General features: G+C 47.1%; 1 protein-coding gene and 1 long non-coding RNA gene across 2 annotated transcripts in view; both read left to right on the top strand.

Annotated features, from left to right (window-relative positions):
• The first annotated feature begins 16,048 nt into the window (after nt 1–16,048).
• LOC110333909 overlaps nt 16,049–21,601 on the top strand; it is an 82,022-nt gene continuing 76,469 nt past the window's right edge. Inside the window, exon 1 of the long non-coding RNA XR_002381107.1 lies at nt 16,049–16,290. This is a non-coding gene — a long non-coding RNA (uncharacterized LOC110333909). The remainder of the gene's footprint in view (nt 16,291–21,601) is intronic.
• Nucleotides 19,150–19,600, top strand: LOC110333908 (dynein light chain 1, cytoplasmic-like). Its single transcript, XM_021215686.1, has one exon. The coding sequence runs from the start codon at nt 19,150–19,152 to the stop codon at nt 19,417–19,419; it is 270 nt and encodes an 89-aa protein (XP_021071345.1). The 3' UTR covers nt 19,420–19,600.

Genomic DNA, 21,601 nt, shown 5'->3' with positions numbered 1-21,601 from the left:
GTATGTATTGGGGTAATTAAAGTGGGAAGACCTCTCCTCACTGAAATGTGGGCAGCACTGCCCTATCGGTTGAGGTCTGAAGCTCAACAAAGAGGAGACAGTGATCTGTGCCCCAGACTTCATCTCTTTCTGCTTCCTGATGGGGTACATGTGGCCAGGTGGCTAAGGCGCATGCACCCATGATGGACTACACCCTCGAACTGTGAGCCCACACTAACCCTTCTGTCCTGAATTTCTGTCCTTTCATCAGGCATTTTGATAAACCTGACCTTGTGATTCTTAGGCCTTTGGAACTGGTTTGTGGTAGAGTTTGTGGCTCTGTTCTTAGAAGAGCTCTAGAATGGTCTCTGTCCTTGTTAATAACATGGAGCGTGGCTTTACTGAGTTCTCTCTTTGTAGTAAGAGGAGGCTCCAAGCATTGGTGATTGTCTTTACTCCCCTGTGGGGAATTGCAGGCTGGTCTCCAGTTGAGCTGAGGTCTGAACCCCAGAAATGGTGATAATTCACCTACATGACACCGTAGGTGTTCCCTTGTGCTCCTGGAACTCTGGATCCTGCCTAAGTTGCTGCCCCCCACAGCCCCCACAAGAGAAGCATGGCTAGAAGTCATGTAGACAATTTGCCCAAGCTTCTGACTTTCAGGCTAAACTCTTCCCCAGTTACCTAGCAACAGTAAAGACCATAAAAAGGGCTGTTCAGCCCCACCTCGCTCTCTTACTTGTCTTCCTCCTGCCTCTCACTCTCTCCCCCCTCTCCTCTCTCTGTCTTCTCTCCTCTCTCCTCTCTCTCTCTTTCTCTCTAGCCCTCTCTCTCTCTCTCTCTCTCTCTCTCTCTCTCTCTCTCTCTTTTCCACCTTTTCTCTCCCCCCTGCCTTTCTATAATAAAGCTCTAAAACCATAGATCTGCTGCACTCACTCTCACAGGTGTTGGGAACCTCTTCCCTCATCCCTCTTTCCCATAACCCTGGTGGCTTTAGCAAACTAGCTCTGGGGTTCCCAGGTAGGGCTACCCTTTGGGCACCCCCTGAAGAGTGGGTCAGAGGCTTGAATGCCCACCCAGGGCTGAGTGGAAAGTGTATGGCAGCNCTCCCACACCTGACAGACCAGAGAATAGGTAAAACTCTGGCGGGGTGTGGGTCTTCCCCTTACCCCTCTTCTCCTGGGCCCCCTTTTTAGTTCCCAACACTCCTCTTGGGAACAGAGGACTCCCTGCCTGAGGCTGAGTCCCTGGGATGGACTCTGGACTCTTTTTATTCTGCCTTCTAAAGTTGTCTTTTTTTTTCTTTGTTTTCTACAACTCAAACGGTACTTACTCTTCAACTAACCCCCTCCTCAGAGATTCTAGTGTTCCACATGTGTGTGCTAGCCACCATTGTCCTTATGTGGGGAGCATTTAAAAATAAACTCTTAGCAATGTCACAGTATACAACATATTGTTAGTAACTGTAGCAACCGTTATTGACCAACATCTCTTCAGTACCCATCCTACCCCCTGGATTTTTTGTTTGTCTGTTTTTTGTTTTTGTTTTTTCAAGACAGGGTTTCTCTGTGTAGCCCTGGCTGTCCTGTAGACCAGGCTAGCCTGAAGATTCATCTGCCCCTGCCTGCGAGTGCTAGGATTAAGGGAGTGTATCACCATACTGGGCCCTGATAAATTCATTCTCTCTCTCTCTCTTTCTCTCTCTCTCTCTCTCTCTCTCTCTCTCTCTCTCTCTCTCTCTCTCTCTCTCTCCCTCTCTCCCTCCTCCCTCTCTCCCTTCCTTCCTTTTTGACATTCCCAGATTCTACATATAAATGTGATGTCGTGTGACATTTGCCTTTCTGTGCCAGCTCATTTCTCTTTACATAAATTTAAGTGGGCATCCTGATATTTAGTTTCTTTTTAGTTTGAGATTTTGACTTTGCTCCGAAATGGAAGCTCCTGGAAGGTGTGAGACTGGGTGGAAGGGATATGATCAGTTTCACAGATACCCTCTGGGGACTTGTCATGCACAGGTCTGCGAGCAAGGACAGAGGCCTGCTTTGTAACTTTGCGGATCAGGAATGGAAGGAGCCACCATCAGGGAAGGAAGCACTGGGAAAATGCTGAAGAGTCTTGGCGTGTTTTGACAACAGAGCTGAGTTCATGTGTCAGCTGATCAGTTGTGGGTTGGGAGAGACAAAGGGTGGTTCGAACAGGACCCCAGGGCTTGCGGCTTGAGCACCTGGGAAAGACTTCGAGGAGAAACTCCTGTACACGCGTCAGTGTTAAGAGATGCTTGTGAGAGAGCAGGAGGGCACATGGAGTGGATAGCTATTGTCTTCAGGTCTCCATTGCTGTGAAGAGACACCATGACCAAGGTGACATAAGGACAACATTTAATTAGGGCCGGCTTACAGGTTCTGAGGTTCAGTCTGTTCTTACCATGACTGGAGTGGAAGCATGTTGGCATGCAGGCAAACATGGTGCCAGGAACCGCTGAGAGTTCTACATCTTATTCAGAAGGCAACCGGAAGACGGACTCTTCCACACTGGGCAGAGCTTGAGCTCCAGAAGCTCTCAAAGCCCCCTACCCAATGACAAGCTTCCTCCAACAAGGCCACACCTCCTAATAGCAGCACTTCCCAAGGGCCAAGCATATTCAAACCACCAGAGCTGGTCTAGCAGCTGGGGTCATGGCCCTGGCTAGAGGTGGTCCTTAGGACAAACGTCATCAAGAGCTGAGCACCTGGCTGAGGATACCGTGGAGGTGCACAGACAGATAGATGGGTGGCTCACACAGACTTCAAGAGTCTGGTGCACCGAGCCTCTGTGGGACACCGAGGAGGGCTGGTTCTTCTAATGTGTTATGCAAAGTGAGACTGGTCTGGCTTTAAGAACAGGAAGCTGTGGGGCTTCTGAGTGGGGAGCTGATACAGCAGATCTCTGTTATCAAGGTCCTGTGTAGGAGAGAGGGTTTGAAGAACTGCGAGGGAATTGATGGTGACAGTCCTGGCACACCACACGAGAAGGCTTGGCTCAGGACAGTGGCTGGGGTGCAGGGATAGGAAGACATAAGGGAGAATGGGTTTGTGTCTGGTACTGATGGGGCTGGGTACGGATGTGGGAAGCAGGAAGATGGATACCAGAGCCTTTGAAAGCTCTCACGGGGTTGTGGATGCAAGAGGAGGGGTCCTCCTGTTTGTCTCAGAGGAGTGCAGACTGTCCTCAGCCCATCCCCCAGCACCCTATGGCTACCGTGCTTGTTAACAAGGAACATGCTTCAGAGGGAACATATGTGTTGTTATTTTTAGGTGATTAGCCACACGTCGTGGACTGTTTGACAGTCGTGGGTAAACAAAAGCCATTTGTCAAAGTGAGATGTTCCAGCCTTGAGTCCTTCAGCAGGCCAGTTGCCTCACTGTGAATTTCTGTTGCATCCGCAGCGAGGCTAATTAGCACCATGGCTCCTGAATAATAACGCCTGTGTCTGCTCAGGCTCTTTCGAGCAGAGAGCAAGCGATGCCTTCTTCCGGAAGCAAAAGTCCCAGGTGCATCTCTTCGGTGCCATCTTTAGAGTTGGAGACGCTGAGGCTAATGGAGAGAGGGTTAAGTTCCTTATGGCTCTGTGACCCTTGGATCTGAAGGATCCCAAAGCCTGAGGCTTTCGAGGGGCTTCTCTGTACTTTTGAATCTCTCCCTTCTCCCATCCCGAGAAACTCAGTACCTACCAGCGTGTGGGTAGAGGATTGCCATTCTTCACACTGTGCTCAAATCTGGTTGCTGGGGATTCTGTCCAAGCCATTCTCCCATCCCTTTTCACAGTGATTCAGATAACCAGGGAATGGATAAGCCAAAGTCCTATCGAGGATCTGCTAAGGGAGTGAAAACCAGAGTTGTGATCTTGACCCAGCTCACAGGGGTGCCCTGGGCCCATGGTCCCACCCAGTGGTCTCCAAATTACCATGTACAGTTGGCTCTGCATATCTGTGAGTCTACATGAGTGGATTTTTTTTTTTTAACCAATGATGGCTTGAAAACAGAAGTTTTTGCTTGTACTGAGCATGCTCAGACTTTTCTTGTCATCATTCCCTAAATAATGGAGTATAACTGTTACAGACCATTTCATGATGTCAGGGGTTACAAGTCATCTACAGACAATTCACAGCCCTCAGGGAGGGGTTTGGAGGTTACACATAAATCCCCATGCCATTGTGTATATGAGACCTCACTATGCTAGATTGGCATCCATGGGGGTCCTGGACCCTCCCACCCTAGCAAATGGAGGGATGACTGTGTTTTATTACAGAATTCTGATTATACCAAGACAGACATCATCTGTACTTTCAGGCCTTCCTTTCTTCCCAGCTGCGGTGAGGTAGTTCCATAACAGCACTGCATTCTGTCTGCTTTGGCTGAAGAGAAGGCCCTCATTGTGTTTCGGAGTATGTTCTCCTGAAAGCTGAAAGCAAGCCTTGGGGAGCGGATGCTGTTTGGATCCCATACGAGATGCTGGCTGCTGGCGTGTATGTGTGGGGAACGGGATTCTGGTCTTGTGTAGTACATATCTGACATCTCCCGGGCCATATCCTCAGGACCTGGTCCCGTGTTCCTCATGGCATGTATTGACCACGTCTCACAGCTCTTTGGAGGTGCAGTACCCTGTTTCCTATTAAGCCCCATCTGTCCGTAGCTTAAGGTAATTTTATTTCCTTGTCATTGGCTTATTCTGTTTTCTGTTGCTATGTTGGGATACCTGAGTCTGGGAATGTAGAAAGACGTGAGGTTGTTCCTGCTTCTAGGTACTGGAAGGTCCAAGAGCATGGCCTTAGACTCTCCCAAGGTGACTGTCTCCCGGGGGAGAGAGAAGGTGAAAAGGAGGAATCATACTTGTGCAGAATCCATGTGCTCAGGAGGAAACATCCAATTCCACGAATGTGAGATGTCTCTCCCGAGAGACAGCAGTCATCCGTCCATGGGTGGTGCCTACTAGAACTGAACATCTTCAGGCCCTGCCTCCCAGCACTGCCATAGTGGAAATCTAATTTTAACCCATGTCACGAAACAAACAAACAAACAAAAACCAAAAAAGAAAAAATAAAACAAAACATCTCCCCCCCCCCCCCAAAAAAAAATACAACCCAGCCATATTTGAACCATAGCTTTGGCCCAGTGGCCAGGAGGAGAAATGCAGATTCGAAGCAGGACACAGGGCAGGAGGGCTAACTTTCAGCAGGGAAGGAGGCCCGTTTATGTGGGTTCCTAAGGTTAGAAGGATCTGGAGCGGAAATATCTGCCAAATCTTCATGCCAGATATTGCCAGTGATGCTTCGTGCTTCTGAGATGAGAACCCCTAGGGCCGGCAGGGGGGCCTTCTGCTTTTCTGTTTGGTCAGTCATTGCATGCTCACCTTTAAGAAAACATTTTCTAATGCTGGGCGGTGGTGGTGCACGCCTTTAATCCCCAGCACTTGGGAGGCAGAGACAGGCAGATTTCTGAGTTCGAGGCCAGCCTGGTCTACAGAGTGAATTCCAGGACAGCCAGGGCTATACAGAGAAACCCTGTCTCGAAAAACAAAAAACAAAAACAAAACAAAACAAAACAACAACAACAAAAAAGGAAAATGTTTTCTAGACCAACTGTGTTTAACAATAGCCAGTGAGTAGAATGGTCCTTATAGTTACCCCCGTGCTCACATTTGTCATTGTAGCGTACCAGTTAAGAGTTCCCCCTTCACAAGCCTGGCTCGGTCATCACCTGTGCCAGGGCCTACTGGTGATGGGCACCTCAGTGCCAGCCGGCAGCAGGCAGCTCAGCCCCATGCTCATCCCAGGGTCTGCTTCCCTGACTGACTTCCCATAACACCCATTGCAAGCTGGGTTCCTGGAAAGGATCCTGACAACCCAGCCCGTGGGCAGTGAATTAATAGCTAGTCTTAGGCCAGCTCTTGTTGAAGAAAACTGACAGAAAGAAGGCGGTCAGAGGGAAGTTAAGGTGGAACACACAGCAGCTGCCTCAGCTGACATGTAGGAGGTCTGAGAGTGTCCCAACTCTTGGGCAAAAGGTTCCAGTCTTTGGAGCCTGGTAGCCATCAGTTACTAGCATTGAGCAGCCCTGGGGGCAGCATGAGACATTGGGTAAGGTGGCCCCTTTCTACTGAGGAAAGTGCTGGAAGCTAAGAACCATCTGATGGTGGCATGCTGGTGGCACACCTCCTATACCTGGGAAACAGGATTGATTCCACAGGAGGAATTTGGTGTGTTACAGTTTTTAATCGCACCACCTGTAGATCTGTTTGTCTCTGAAACTCTGAAAAAGAGTCCTTACACAGCATTTGCCTAAGTATGGAGGACTCCATGAGAAATAGCTATTACATATCAAATAGGCAATTATTTGTAGGTATTTACAAGTGATAACGCTTCGACTCAATCAGTTTAATTTAAGGGTATGGCTCCTAGTAGAATGACCATACTCCAGTGGATGGTCCCACATTCAGGAGTGTATGTGCAGGGTACACCTGGGGCATAGCCAGCAGAGGTGAGCTGAGAGCTGTCCCTGAACTCCATCATCAGGCCAATGGCTATGCCTGCTTCTCTGAGGATTCCTGCCAGCATCAGGAATATCCACCCAACACCAGGGATAACCAGATGGCTAAAGGATAGCATAAGAACACAATCAACCAGAGCCAGGGCAAGATGGCACCACTAGAGCCCAGCTATCCTACTACAGCAAGCTCTGGCTGTTCTAACATAGCTGGAGCATAAGAAACTGTAAATCCAATCTTATAAAGATGAGAGAGGCCTTTAAAGAAGAAATGAATAAATCCTTTAAAGAAATACAGGAAAATACAATCTAACAGGTGAAGGACATGAATGAAACTGTTCAACACCTACGTATGGAAGTAGAAGCAATACAGAAAACACAAACTGAGGAAATCCTGGAGATGGAAAACCTAGGGAAGAGAACTACAGAAAGCAGTGCTAAGAGGAAAGCTCATAGCACTGAGTGTCTTCATAGAGAAAGGCGAAAGTTCTCATACCAGCAACTTAACAGCACACCTGAAAGCTCTAGAACAAAAAGAAGCAAACACTCCTAAGAGGAGTAGAAGGCAGGAAATAATCAAACTCAGTTCCGAAATCAGTCAATTAGAAACAAAGAAAGAGAGAGAAAAAAAGAATCAACAAAACCAAGAGCTGGTTGTTTGAGAAAATCAACAAGATAGACAAACCCTTAGCCAAAGTAACTAAAAGGCAGAGAGACAGTATCCAGACAGACACGATCAGGGATGAAAAGGGGGAGCATAGCAACAGATACTGAGGAAAGCCAAAGAATCATTAGGTCTTATTTCAAAAGTCTGTATTCCACAACACTGGAAAATCTAAATGAAATGGACAATTTTCTCACCAAAGTTAAATCAAAATAAATCAAAATCAGCTAAACAATTTAAATAGTTCTATAATCCCCAAGGAAATAGAAGCAGTCATTAAAATCCCCAACCAACCAACCAACCAACCAACCACCACAAAAGCCCAGAGCCAGATGGTTTTAGCACATAATTCTATCAGACTTTCAAAGAAGAGCTAATACCGATACTCCTCAAACTATTCCACAAATAGAAATCAAAGGAACACTACCAAACTCACTCTATGAGGTCATAGTCACCTTGGTACCTAAATCGCACGGAATCAACAAAGAGAATTTCAGACCAATTTTCCTTATGAACATTGAGGCAAATATACTCAACAAAATGCTTACAAACGGAATCCAAGAACACATCAAAAACATCATCCACTATGATCAAGTAGGCTTCACCCCAGAGATGCAGGGATGGCTCAATATATGACAATCTATCAATGTAATCCACCAAATAAACAAACTGAAAGAAAAAACCCCATATGATCATCTTATTAGATACTGAAAAAGCCTTCGACAAAGTCTGACATCCCTTCATGTTAAAAGCCTTGGAGAGACCAGGGATTTGAGGCACACACCTAAACACAGTAAAGTCAGTATACGTAAGCCAATAGGCAACATCAAACTAAATGGAGGGAAACATAAAGAAATTATACTAAAATCAGAGATAAACAAAACTGTCTAATTTTTGTATGTATTCAATATAGTACTTGAAATTCTAGCTAAAGCAATAAGACAATCAAAGGAGATCAAGGGGATACAAATTGGAAAGGAAGAAGTGAAACTATTACTATTTGTGGATGATATGATAGAGTACATAAGCAACCCCAAAATTCTACCAGAAAACCCCTACAGCTGATAAACACCTTCAGCAAAGTGGCTGAATACAAAATTAACTAAAAAATCAATAGCCCCCCTTTATACAAATGATAAACAGGCTGAGAAAGAAATTAGGGAAGCAACATCCTTAACAATAGCCACAAGTAATATAAAATATCTTGGTGTAACTCTAACCAAGCAAGTGAAAGACCTTCAAGTCTCTCTAGAAAAAAAATGAAGAAGAAATCAGAAGAGGGAAAGATCTCCCATGCTCATGGATAAGTAGGATTAACATAGTAAAAACAACTATCTTAGCAAAAGCAATATACAGATTCAATGCGATTTCCATCAACATTCCAACACAATTCTTTATAGATTTTGAAAGAGGAACTCTCAACTTCATATGTAAAAACAAAAATCCCAGGATAGCCAAAACGATCCTGTATAATAAAAGAACTTCTGAAGGTATTACCATCTCTGGGTTCAAGCAACAGCAATAAACGCCACATGGTATTAACATACAGACAGACAGGTTGTTAAATGGAATAGACTCAGAGACCTAGAAATAAACCCATACATAGAGACACTTGATTTTTGACAAAGAAGGCAAAATCATACAATGGAAAAAAGAAAGCATCTTCAACAAATGGTGCTGCTCTAACTGGATGTCGGCACGTAGAAGAATGCAAATAGATCTGTAACTTGCACAAAACTCAAGTCCAAGTGGATCAAAGACCTGAACATAAAACATGAAACACTAAATCTCATAGAAGAGAAAGTGGGGAATAGCCTTGAACTCATTGGCACAGGAGATAGCTTCCTGAACAGAACACCGATGGCTCAGTCACTAAGGTAAACAATTGATGAGTGGGATCAAAAAGCCCCTGCAAGGCAAAGGACACCAAATCGCAGCCTGCAGAGCAGGTGAGGACCTTCACCAAACCTAGGCCCCACAGAGGGCTCACGTCCAAAACAGATAAAGAACTCAAGAAACTAGACGCCAACAAAGCAAATAACCCAATTAAAAATGCAGTTCAGGGGGCCAGAGAGATGGCTCTTCCAAAGGTCCTGAGTTTAATTCCCAGCAACCACATGGTGGCTCACAACCATCTGTAATGGGATCTGACGCCCTCTTCCGGTGTGTCTGGAGATAGCTACAGTGTACTCAGATACATAAAATAAATAATCTTAAAAACAAATGAACAAAAAAAAAATGGGGTAGAGATCTAAACAGAGAATTCTCAACAGAGGAATCTCTAATGGCTGAGAAACATTTAAAGAAATGTTTGACATCCTTAATCATCAGGGAAATGCAAATCAAAATGACCCCGAGATTCCATCTTATACCATTCAGACTGACCAAGATAAAAAAACTCAAGTGACAGCAGATGCTGTTGAGGATGTACAAATTTGTCATATTCATTTTGGAAATCAATTTGGTGGTTTCTAAGAAAATTGGCAACAGTTCTATCTCAAGACACAGCTATACTACTCCTGGGCATATACCCAAAAGATGCTTCATCATACCACAAGGAGAAATGCTCAACTATGTTCACAGCAGCTTTATTCATAATAGCCAGAAACTGGAAGCAATCTAGATGTCCCTCAACCAACGAATGGATAAAGAAAATGTGGTTCATTGACACAATGGAATAGTACTCAGCTATTAAAAACAAAGTCATTGTAAAATTTGCAAGCAAAAGGACAGAACTAGAAAATATCATCCTGAGTGAGTTAATCCAGACTCAGAAAGACATGGTATGTACTCACTTAACAGTGGATATTAGCCATAAAGAACAGGATATTCATGCTACAATCCACAGACCCAGTGAGGGCTCAAGGGAGGATGCTTGAATTGCGCTCAGAAGAGGAAATAAAATAGACATAGGAGGTAGATGGAGGGAGGGGAGTGGGTGGGAGAGGAGGTAGGGAGGTGAATGGGGTTTGAGATCAGGTGTGGGGAGAACAGAGTGGGGGTGGGTGGGTAGAAGAGAGAATCAAATGGGTAGAAAAGAGAATGGGTAGAAAAGAGAATGAAATCAATGGGGAGCCATCTCTGGGATGATCCAGAGACCTGGGATGGGGGAGGCTCCCAGGAGTCTATGAGGGTAACCCTAACTGAGACTCCTAGCATCTGGGGACATGGAAACTGAAGTAGCCACCTCCTATAGCCAGGTGGGACTTTCAGTGGAGGTAGTGGGACACCAACCCACCCACAAAACCTTCAAGATTTGCCCTGCCTACAAGATGTGCAGGGATAAAGATGGAGCAGAGATTGGGGGAATGGCCAACCAATAACTGGCCCAACTTGAGACCCATCCCATGAAAGACAGCCACCCTCTGACACTACTAATGACACTCTGCTATGCTTGCAGACAGCATAGCACAACTATCCTCTTAAAGGCTTCATCTAGAAGCTGATGGAAGCAGATGCAGAGACCCATAGCCAAACATTAGGCGGAGCTTGGAGAGTCGTGGGGGAAGAGTGGGGAAGAGGGCGGAGAGGTCAAAGACACTACAAGAAGATCTACAGAGTCAACTAACCTGGGCCCATGGGGGCTCCCAGAGACTGAACCAAACAAAGCTCATGAATGGCCTGGACCTATCCACCACCACCCCATTTGTAATAGATGTGCAGCTTGATCTTCATGTGTGTCCCCTAACAGTTGGAGGGGGGGGGCTGTCTCTGGCTCTGTTGTCTGCCGTTGGAACCCTTTTCCCCTAGCTGGGGCTGCCTTGTCTGGCCTCAGTGGGAGAAGACACACTTAGTCTTTAAGCAAAAAAGAGAAAAAGGAAAGAAAGAAAGAAAGAAAGAAAGAAAAGGAGTATACGGGTGGCAGAGATTGGAGTCTGTGGGGGCATAAGAGGCTGGCAGTGGTTTGGAAGGAGTTAGGGGTAAGAGTGTGGGGTGAATGTGACCAAAAGACACTGTATGAAATTCTCAAAGGATTAAGACAAATGTTTTTTAAAACTTTAACTCAGAATAATTTAGGCAATGAGAGAAAGTCATTTGTTCATGTCCTCAGGAAAATATCTTCAGGAATGGATGATCCAGGAAGTGACTTTGATTGTCCAACATGTCCTGAAGATTCCCCTGCCCCCATCTCTTGTCTCTCAGCCTTCTGACTTGGCCTCACTACAGGCAGTCTCCCTTTGTGAACTGAAGCCCACATCCCACCAGCAGGGTAACCCTAGCAGAATAGGATATTAACAGGACGGAAACAGGAACAACCCACCAACCCAAACTAGCTAACAGCGCCAGGCTACATCACATTGGAAGACACTCACTGAGCCAGACATGGGTCATAGGCCTTCCCTAGACTTCAAGCCCTCTTGATAGGAAGCTCAAGAGATTTCCCACGAGACTGAGATATCACACACACACACACACACACACACACACACACACACACACAGAGAGAGAGAGAGAGAGAGAGAGAGAGAGAGAGAGAGAGAAGAAAGAAAACGAAAGAGAGAAAAATGTAATCAAAGGCAGCTGCTACCTTCATCAGTGGGGATGACTGCCATCCTTCCAGAGGGTTGGGGTATGTGGAGCATCAGGTTGGTCTGCCAGTGAAGGGTTAATGACCTAAGAGCCTCAGAAAAGCAGAGATACTCCTGGCAGGCAAGTTGACTGGCTGATGGCATCTACAGTCAGTTAGGGAATCGGAAGTCAACATATTGGTAAGAACCTCCATTAGAATTTACGACCTTGGGAGTGAATGCAGAAACTAAATCTGCAGATGGAATTTTCCACCCCAAAAGTTCCATTTTCGGGTTCTCTAAAGCTCTCAACTCCCATGCACCTCGACGGAAGCGCAGTCACCAGTCCTGGGGAGAGACTGCAGCCCCTCACTGACAGCCTGCTTCTGTCCTGGTCGGTTTCCCCACCCCCCGCCCCCCTACAGTTTGAGCGCTAATTCAGGACTGTGGCTCACGTGCCCACATGTATACCTCGTTTGTGTGGCTGCCAGGATCACAGTGTTCCGGCCACATTTCCGGGGTACATTCACAGGAGGCTCCAGCTTCCGGATAAATGGAAGAAAAATATATAGAATGGTATGGATTTTGTGTGACCTTGGGGCTGAGTCTGCAGCTGCCACGGAGCGCCAGCATTCTGCGAGCCTGTTTACCTGAAGCGCAGAGCAGATTCTGGCCGGGAGAATTAAGTTGAGGGCACATTGTGCCTGGCCTGAAGCCCGGCACACCGTTTGCTCGGGTATTAACATGAGAATATTTTAAGCTGCTTGTCTTGGACAATCGGAGAGTCTGATTAGGAGGTGGTGGTTGTCCTGGAAACACGGGTTTCTCTGCACAAAAAGGTCAGGAACCCCCAAGGTCTGGGTTTTGTCTTTTTGCCTTTACCTGGGGCAGAGACCTGAGGGTTTTGATCAGAGGAAAAGCCTTTTCGGTTGTGGCGGTGGCCCGTCAGCTGCCAGTTTCCCAAAGGCCCTCCTTTTGGCTTATGAATTCTGGATCCCAATTTCTAAAAAAAAAATAAAACAAAATAAGTAAAATTGATAGCAGGTCTTGTGCTCGGTAACTCTCAGAGACAGTCTGGGTTCTAAGTTGGAGACCCCAGTTCATTGGTCTCCTTTTAGCATCTACTTTTGCCAGCCCTGGGATCGGTTCTGGGGTCCATGTCTCTTTGGATGTCTTCATGGCGTGTTGATTTCCTGTGAGTGAGCAGGAAGGCTGAGGACCAGGCCACCCTGAGTACTCGGTAGCAGCAAGCGCTAAGCGCTGTGACTGAGGGACAGCGCGCTGGGTTCGTGTGGATCAGGACTGCAGAGGCTGCGTTGGGAGGAGGTGTGGTCTCCCGGGAGAGCATTTCTGGCGCCCCCCCCCCCCTGCACGCTGGCTGCTTCCTGTCCTACCCCGTGACCATTATGCATGTGCTCCCTCTCTTCTGAGGTGACTGAGCCAAGAAGGCCCTCCTCATTAGAGGGTGAATTGATGAGGTTGCCCAATGTTGGACTTTCCAACTCCAGACTTGGAGCTAAATAAACTGTCTCTTTACACAATCCCTAGCCTCAGGCATTTCATTATAACAATGGAAAAAGTAGTGACAGATATGGCACAGTCTGGGCCAGCAACCAGCAGCCTGTGAGCCTGTCTGGCCACCGGGATTTAAAAGCATGCATTCACATTTGATCATATCTACTGTGAGGCTAATTGCAAAGCATTGCTTTATATAACACTAAGAAAAAGCTAATACACTCTAATATGACACAGCTGGAGCCTAGCTCCCCCCCTCCAACTTCAGCAGTGTTACTTGGAAAATACTGATTATTCTGTGCTTGTGTAGTTTAATAGTCACCAGCATCTAACTGGGGAAACAGGATGGAGCTTCCTTAAAAACATTAACAACAGAATTATCACATGATGAAGCCACCTACTTTTGGTCCCATTTACCCCACCCCCAACTTTAAAACAGAGGCATGAAGAGAGGCTTGAACAATGTTTATGGTAGCTCTATTCTTTGCAGTTAGAACATGCAATGTTTTCATGTGCCCACCAACAGATGTGTGGATCTCACTTGCAATGAAATATTATTTGGTCTTTTTTTTTTTTTTTTTAAATTGGATATTTTCTTTATTTACATTTCAAATGTTTTCCCCTTTCCAGGTCTCCCCTTTGGAAACCTCCTATCCCATCTCCCCTCCCCCTGCCTCTATGAGGGTGCTCCCCCACCCACCCATCCACTCCCATCTTCCCACCCTGGCATTCCTCTACATTGGAGCATTGAACACACTCAGGCCCAAGGGCCTCTCTTCCCACTGATGTCCAACAAGGCCATCCTCTGCCACATAGGTGGCCAGTGCCATGGGTCCCTCCATGTGTATTTTTTGGTTTGTGGTTTAGTCCCAGGGAGCTCTGGGGGGGTCTGGCCTATTGACACTGTTGATTATTATTTGGTCTTTAACAAAGAAAATTTGACAAAACTTGAGGACATATGCTTGCTGAGATAAGCCTAGTTGTCACTTATGTGAAGTGGCTTTTACACAGACAGGAAGTAGGGTGGTGGTGGCCAGGGGCTGGGGAAGACAATGGTGATGGCTGGATGGCACTGTACGGGTGTGACTGCTGGAAAACCAACTGCACTCCTAGAATGAGTGTGACTTTATGCTGTGTGTATTACAGGGTACACAAAAAGTTCAGCTATTTCACGTCAAATCTCTGCTCTCCGTCTTCTCCATAATTGCAGATCCCCGAGACTCAGGCTCCACATCTTTGTGGGACCCTAGTGGGAAAGCAGTGGGGTTTTTCCCTTAGCTATTTAAACATTTGATTTCTTTGTTGTAAGTAAATAGTAACACTTTTAGGGTTCAGCCCATCAAAACAATAGAATAAAAATCTGACCCCTACATCTGCCACCATCTGCTCTGTTCTCACCCCACCCCCACAAACAAACCCTCTGTTAGCTTCTTGTGAGTCTTCCCAGCCCTGTTTATGCAGATGCAAACACATAGGACTAGCTTCCCTTTCATCTCTCTTTCATTTATAACAGGTTTTGTCTCTGCTTTGATCACTTAATGATGTGTCTGTCAGCTACTTCCAAAGCTGCAGACAGAAGCTGGCTCCTCACCGGGACCACTGGCTTCTCCCCGTGGAAGCCCTTATCCACAGCTCTTCCTCTTTTTATTCTAGCACTCTGGGGAGATTAGCATTCAGCCCACCAGGCTCTGCCAGGATCCGCAGGCACAGAGGAGATGCCTGATAGAGGGCATGGGACCCACAGAAGCACGTGTTTGGGGCTTCTCTTGGGTTCAGAATGTACGTGGGCACTTCAGTGTGGTTTAAAGATGGTTGAGTGAGTGGATGGATCAGGACAACAAAATGGACAAGATCCAGAGACTTGGCGATCTTTTTAAAAGATTTGTTTTCATTTATGTATATGTGCGGGTAAGTATGTGTACAAATACCATATAGGTCAGAAGAAGGAGTTGGATCCTCTGGAGCTGGGGAGACAGGTGGCTGCCCTCCATACGTGCTAGGAGCTGAACTTGGGTCCTTGGCACAAGCATCAAGCCCTGTTAACTGCTGAGCCCTTTCTCTAGCCTTGAGTTCACAGCCTGGTGGGGGTAAGATGGGTCATTTCAACTGTCACCCTGACAGGAGCTAGACTTACCCAAGAGGCCTCTCTCTGGATGTGTTTGAGGGAGTTTCCAGAGAGGTTTGGATGAGGAAGGGAACTCACCCTGAGTCTGAGTGGCACCATCCCAAGGGTTGGGACATGACAATGACTTAAAGGAGAACGGGGGAGGCCGCTGGGGAGAGGTTCAGCCATTAAGAGCACCGGTTGCTCTTTCAGAGGACCTGGGTCCAATTCCCAGCATCCACACGGCAGCTCACAACTGTCGGTAAGTCCAGTTCCAGGAGATCTAAAGCCTTTTTCTAACCTCTGTGGACACCAGGCCCACACTCGGTACACACACAGACACAGATGCAGACAAACCACCCATAGATCCAAATTAGATTATGTTTTTGAAAAGGAGAAAGCCAGTACAGTACCAGGATTCATCTCTTGCTGCTTTTCGACAGTGAATGTGGTGTGCCCAGGTGCCTCGTATTTAGTTACGTGATCCCCTACCTTGATGGACCACAGCCTCAAACTGTCAGTTGGAACGATCTCTCCCTTCTGTTGGTTGCTTTATGTAAGATATTCGGTCACAGCATCAAGGAGAGTAACCAACACAGGGGAGAGAGAAAAATGAAGCGTGATGAACAATTGTAAGGGTGGAGGGGTTCATCAAGGATTTAAGCTCCATAGGCTTGGCTTACAGGAGAGCTGTAATCTGGCCTCTCCCTTTCAGAGTTACTGTGCAGATTAAATACTGCACCACAAAGGCCTGACACAAGAGTAAATGCTCACAGGTGTAGAACATTCTGCTTTTTCATCTTTACAGTAGTATAAGGGCATCACCTCTTGAGTAGGGACCACGCTCAGAGTGATCGTTCCAGGCGGATGCTGTACAGCACAGAGCTCCCTTGCAGATGCTGGGCAGCAGCCGTGAGCTGCGGGTCCAGCAGGTTCCTGGATGGCCGCCTCAAAGGCTTGCTCTCTGCAGCTGAAGTGATGCTGACCTCTGATGCCAGGTAGGTTAAGTGCATTAGTACAGTTATTCATTTATTTATTTGCATTTTCACCTACACAGGAAGCAGAGTTTGTCAATACACTCTTGGTCTTTGCTATTTCCTTAAAAAGAGGAGAGAGAGAGAGAGAGAGAGAGAGAGAGAGAGAGAGAGAGAGAGAGAGAGAGAATTCATTTGTTTGTTTAGCGTGTGTGGAAGCCAGAGGACAACCTGTGGGAGTCTGGATCAAACCCAGGCCACCGGGTTTGGTGGCAAGTGCTTGTACTTGGTCAACCATATTGCTGCCCCTCCCCCCAAACCTTAGATATTTTCAACATATGATGCATATTTGTAGGACATAGCTCCTTTGTAAGTGGAGAAGGATTTATACTGTCACCTCGGGAGCAGGACACAGGGAGGATTGCAGGGAGGGAGTACCAAGTTGATTTTTATTTTTAAAGCTCACAGGATGGAGAAGAGAAAATAACACAGCCCAACAAGGAAGGTGCAGGGTCTCCTCTCTTGCCTGTAGGTATAACCCTATATTATTACATTATTGATTTTGCATGTATGCATGTTCTCATGCACAAGTTGACTCCCCTTCTAGGCTAGGAATCTTGGGGATTGAACTCAGGTTATCAAGCTCGGCAAGTACCTTAGCCTGCTGAGCCATCTCCTGGCCCTTCACCTTATTTTAAAGGAGTGAGGATCTCATTCAGATGGGACCTGCCCAAAGTCAAGCGTGCTGGAGTGCAGCTGTGCTCCGCCGTGCTCCACTCGGAGTCCCGAACTTGGCCTGACTCCGAGTCCAGAGGTGAGTGCTGTCACTCTCAGGTCGCACTCAAGTGGTAACCTGGTGTTTCTGAGCTTGGTAGCTATGGAACATGAGAGCAGCGGCCTCTGAGCGAAGGCAGATTTTTACGATGCCCAAGGCCCAGACAGGCAACATGCACAGTTGCTCAGTTTTGCTTTCCGGATGTGAATTTCCTTCCACAAAGGTTCTCACATGACCACCAGCATCTCCAGACACACATTTGGCAGCCTAGGCTATCAGAAAGAACGGAGTTTCAGCTAAAGTCCTAGGGGAGAGTTTTCATTGGCCACACCCGGATCACGTGACCACGCCTGACCCATTCTCTGTGGCTAAGGAAATAAGGTTCTCTTTGGATTGGATCTGGTTCACACAATCATCCCAGAACCAGAGCGGGTCAAAACTACATGGGCTAGGTAAGCAGGAGAGGTAGCCCCTTAGTCCATGATACCAGAGTCCTGGATCTAGAAGGGAAAGTAACTGGCCAGTGAACTCAGTGGCTCTTCCCCATAAAAACCTAGAGGACCCCATAGTCCTGGGCTGCGATCAACACTCTGCTTCCCGGGATAAGGGAGCTACAGATCATCTGAACCCAATGGTTAGGAAAAATCGTTGTGGAGTCATAAATGGACATCTGGCCTGAAGAGCCAGCTCACGGTGGTGTGTAATCGCCCTGACAGTGGGAGAGTGGAGCTGTGTGCAGGCCTGGCCGTGCCCAGCACCTTGGGTACGGGGGAACACATTCCCATCTTCTCCCTAGATTATCCTGATTGCAATTTGGAGTGCGGAGGTGAACAGAAGAGTCAGGGTCCCCCGATTCATGGGTCCAAGCCACAGATCCATCCTAGGAGGTTCTCAGGGGATCCGCAGTCACTAAGCAGGAATAGGATTTTATGAATTAGTTCCAACCCCCTGAAGGGACAAAGCCAGCCTAAGGGAAGGCAGGGAGGTGAGCCCAGTCCCCATGGCATCCGCTGCCCCACTGTGCAGAGAATCCTGTGTTTCCAGGGCAACTGCTACATCCTGATTGGACACCTCACCTTGCCAGGGAGTGCAACTCGAAACCTTCTGGTGTATAATTTATTTCGAACGTTCTGTGCACGAAGCATCATCGTGTCGGGCGTCTCACAGAGAGGATCTCCTTTTATACTTTCTGTGCGAGGGGCGTGGTCCTTGGTTTCCTCCATGCTGCGACAGAATACCTGGCTCAAACTACTGAAGGTGGCCAGGGAGGGGGGAGAGGGGGAAGGAAGGGTACATCTGTGGCTCACAGTTTGAGGGTGCAGTCCATCCTCGTGGGAGGGGAGTGCATGGTGACAGGGGTACAGGGCGCCTAGCCCTTTTGTGTCTTTAGTCTTTAGTCTTGAAAGCGAAAGGACTGCCGTTGTTCCTGCTGTCCACTCCTTTTTATTCAGTCTGGGACTTCAGTTCACAGAATGATGCCGCTCACACTTTGGGTGGATCTTCTTTTCTCAGTTGAACCTCTTGAAAAGCCAGCACAGACACACAGAGCTCAGTGCTCAATCATCATACGAGGCCATTGAGTCTTGTCGAGTTAGCAACATTGACCATTATGCGGGGTGTGTTGGTGTGTGCCTTTAGTGCTAGCACTTGAGAGGCAGAGGCAGGTGCATGTCTGTGAGTTTGAGGCCAGCTGTATCTATATAGTGAGACCTAAGAGAGAGAGAGACAGAGAGAGAGAGACAGAGACATAGAGAGACAGAGAGAGAGAGACAGAGACATAGACAGAGAGAGACAGAGACAGAGACAGAGAGGGAGAGAGACAAAAAGTGAGATAGAGACAGAGAGACATAGGAAGACAGAGACATAGAGAGACAAAGACAGAGAGAGACATAGAGAGACAAAGACAGAGAGAGACAGAGAGAGACATAGAGAGACANAGACAGACAGACAGACAGACAGAGAGACAGAGAAAGAGTGATACAGAGAATTAACCATCATACAAGACTATGGTCCCGAGATGCGCCACGGCTTCAGTAGTGACCGGCTGTCCTCTACCTTCCCTAGGAGCTCGCACACAGCAGCTGGCTGGCCTCTGCTCCACGGTAACCATGTGTGACCGGAAGGCAGTGATCAAAAATGCAGACATGTCGGAAGAGATGCAACAGGACACGGTGGAGTGTACTACCCAGGTGTTGGAGAAGTACAACATAGAGAAGGATATTGTGGCCCATATCAAGAGGGAGTTTGACAAGAAGTACAACTCTACCTGGCACTGCATTGTGGGCCGAAACTTCGGTAGTTATGTGACACACGAAACCAAACACCCCATCTACTTCTCCCTGGGTCAGGTGGCCATTCTTCTGTTCAAATCTGGTTAAAAGCATGGACTGTGCCAAACACCCAGTGATCCATCCAAAAACAAGGACTGCATCCTAAATTCCAAATACCAGAGACTGGATCTTCAGCCTTGCTAAGGGAACACCTCGTTTGAATCTGTTGTGTTGTGTACAGGGCCTCATTCTCTGTACAAGTCTGTGGTTATAAAATTAGCAAAACAGCTTACATTTGTATTTATTTTCTAGTCCATACTTCTGTACCCCCATTTTTTCTCCCTTAGGTCATTCCTTTAAAAATAAATCTTTTGGAGATGTTAAAGAAAAAAAAAGACTATGGTCCCTATTTTACAGAAATCTGGGGATACCTTCCACCAACACCATACTGGAAGGTAGTGAAGGCAAGACTCTTCTAAATTTGAGGTCAAAGCAGGAATTTTTCCAAGCTAGGGCCCTTTGGACACTGATACGTCACAGACCCAGTGAAAACCCCACGTGCCCTCCGGAAGTGGCATGTGTATGTGTACATGTGTGGGCACAAGTGTCTGTGTGTGCTGCTTGTCTCTACAGCTATTTGACAAATACTCTGGAAGTGGCATGTGTATGTGTGCGCGTGCATGTGTGAGTTTGTGTGTGCTTGTGTCCATAGTCACATGACAAGTGTTCTGATGACACTCGATTGAGGCCAGACAGAGATGCCATCTATCCCAGATTCTCTTGTCAGAGTTCTTACAGCCTCTCCTAGAGCTTCCTCCTGTCTTTCTCATTTGTGGCCCAGGTCTGGGCTTCCCAAAGTCCAATTGCCTCAGTGAGAGGGTTGAGGAGTTCAGCAGATCTGGAAGTAAGCAGAGAAGGCATGGGGCCCAGAGCCACGGCTTGGGGGGTGGGGGTAGGAACAGGGAGGCAGCCCCATTATCCTGTCCCCAGGGGATTTGCCAGCCTGTTGTTAAATGCTCCCTAATATAGTGAGCTTGGTGGTTGAAGGAAGTGCTGTGTAAGAGGAGGAGGCTGTCTGCGCTGGGACTGGGATTGGGAAATACCTTGTCATGTCATAGGGGCAGGACAGAAGCAGTGTCTCCCTCATGCTGTCACAAGTGGGAGCCACTCTGTGTGAGTAGGAGTCCTCATGGTCACCTTTGGGTGCAGATGAGGAGCTGAATTAGCCTTGAAGTTGATTCCTATGGTGTTTCCCAGCTATATCACATCCTGGGTGGGTGGGGGAGGGGGGTTCTTGGTTTCCATGGTAGCTGGGCTGAAGTCATTGTATCCCTGTCTGGTTTATCTCTGGGAATCCTCCAAATTAGGGTGCAGTCTTGGGGCATCTTCTCGTTCCCCATCACAGGGCCATGTTATTGCCCCATGAAGTGCCCTGGTTCCCAGAACTCTTCCCTCTCATCACCTGTCTGTGGGTCATCAGGCACACTGAACTGTCTGTGGGTCATCAGGCACACTGAACTGTCTGTGGGTCATCAGGCACACTGAACTTCCTGCTTCCAACCTGAAGGTCTTGGTAAGCAGCTGTCTATTTGGTGTCTCCTGGGTGTCTCCATTGAGACATCCCCTCCGACTGGCTTATCCTCTGTGGTACCTCATCTCCACAAGGGGCTCTCTTGGCTCAGCTAAGAAACCCTCCATTCTGTTCCTTCCTCCACCCACCCTAGGACACCCCTGTTAGCCCTTTGAGCGTCTTCCTCAGTGTCCGCTGTCAGCTTCGGCTCTCCTTCCATTACGATGCTCTAATTATGGGCTCCCTAAACCCTTTCCATCCATGACCCACTTATACCAGAGAAACTTTTGCATGACCCCCCAAACATAGATATATAAGATAGGAATTCAAACCAAACCCTTGCTGACAATAAATCATAGGCACATAGTCCAAAACGGCATAAGTATGTGTAGGGCCACGCCAGAAGTTATTGAAAATTCTGTCCTAATCCCACAGTCAAACTCATTTAATGTTTTTTTTTTTTTAATGAACCTCAAGTCAAGAGCTCAAACAGCAGTTTTTTAAAAAAATAAACACTCAAATATAACCCAATCTAAATATAGATCAACTTGATACTTCTGCGCCAAGAAACAGTGGCAGAAGATATTAAAAACTTTGTTTCCCAGGTTCAATGGGCTTCTACGAGAGCAGGAAGCTTTGGACATAGGGCAAAACCACTTAGGACCAGAGCACACAGTAGTCTAGAATCAGAACTGATGTTTCAGGCCGTGTTTCCTGGTG

This window comes from Mus pahari, chromosome 16 (genome assembly GCF_900095145.1).
Source record: "Mus pahari chromosome 16, PAHARI_EIJ_v1.1, whole genome shotgun sequence".
NCBI classification, from domain to species: domain Eukaryota; kingdom Metazoa; phylum Chordata; class Mammalia; order Rodentia; family Muridae; genus Mus; species Mus pahari.
This window is presented reverse-complemented; position numbering and strand designations above follow the sequence as displayed.

What these genes read in the sequence shown, in the direction of transcription:
- LOC110333908 (XM_021215686.1), top strand. Translation starts at nt 19,150, where the DNA reads ATGTGTGACCGGAAGGCAGTGATCAAAAATGCAGACATGTCGGAAGAG.